The sequence below is a fragment of the Cladosporium halotolerans genome (assembly GCF_011745625.1).
Source record: "Cladosporium halotolerans strain TM138-S3 chromosome Unknown Sca739, whole genome shotgun sequence".
Taxonomy (NCBI): domain Eukaryota; kingdom Fungi; phylum Ascomycota; class Dothideomycetes; order Cladosporiales; family Cladosporiaceae; genus Cladosporium; species Cladosporium halotolerans.
In genome coordinates, this window is record NW_027192097.1 from 1 (window position 1) to 545 (window position 545).

At 51.9% G+C, this 545-nt stretch overlaps 1 protein-coding gene across 1 annotated transcript; it reads left to right on the plus strand.

Moving 5' to 3' along the window:
- Positions 1-95: 95 nt before the first annotated feature.
- On the plus strand, positions 96-479 carry WHR41_09640 (uncharacterized protein; the record flags this gene model as incomplete). Its single annotated transcript, XM_069378242.1, has 1 exon — positions 96-479. The coding sequence occupies one exon, from the start codon at positions 96-98 to the stop codon at positions 477-479; it is 384 nt and encodes a 127-aa protein (XP_069224713.1).
- Positions 480-545: the final 66 nt, after the last annotated feature.

Genomic DNA, 545 nt, shown 5'->3' on the forward strand with positions numbered 1-545 from the left:
AAAGTCGGTGGAAGGAAGCAGAGGAGCTAGATGTCAAGGTGTTGGTGTCTAGCTCGAGAGTGCTCAACGAAGACCATCCCCACACGATCACCGCTATGGCCAATCTTGCTGCCACGTACTGGCTCCAAGGACGATGGAAGGAGACAGAGGGGCTTGATGTCAAGGTGTTGAAGGCCAGGACGATAGCGCTGGGCGGGGAGCATCCCAACACGATCAAAGCCATGGCCAACCTTGCTGTTACATATAGGAATCAAGGGCGGTCGAAGGAGGCAGAAGAGCTGGAGGTGAGGATGAGAGTGCTGAACGAGAATTTTTCCGAAACGATCAGAGCCTTGGCCAAGCTCGCGAAAATCAAGAAAGATCTTGACGAGAACGACCGTGCCACTGAGTTGATGAGAAGATCTGTGACTGTAACGTCGATTGTCTTGGGCGACAATCACCCCAACTTCACGAGTCCTCGTGAACAGGCAACAACTTAGTCAGGCCTCAGAGGTAGTGTTGGCAAAGATGGCTATCATGTATCTGATCAGATTGCGCATACTGTC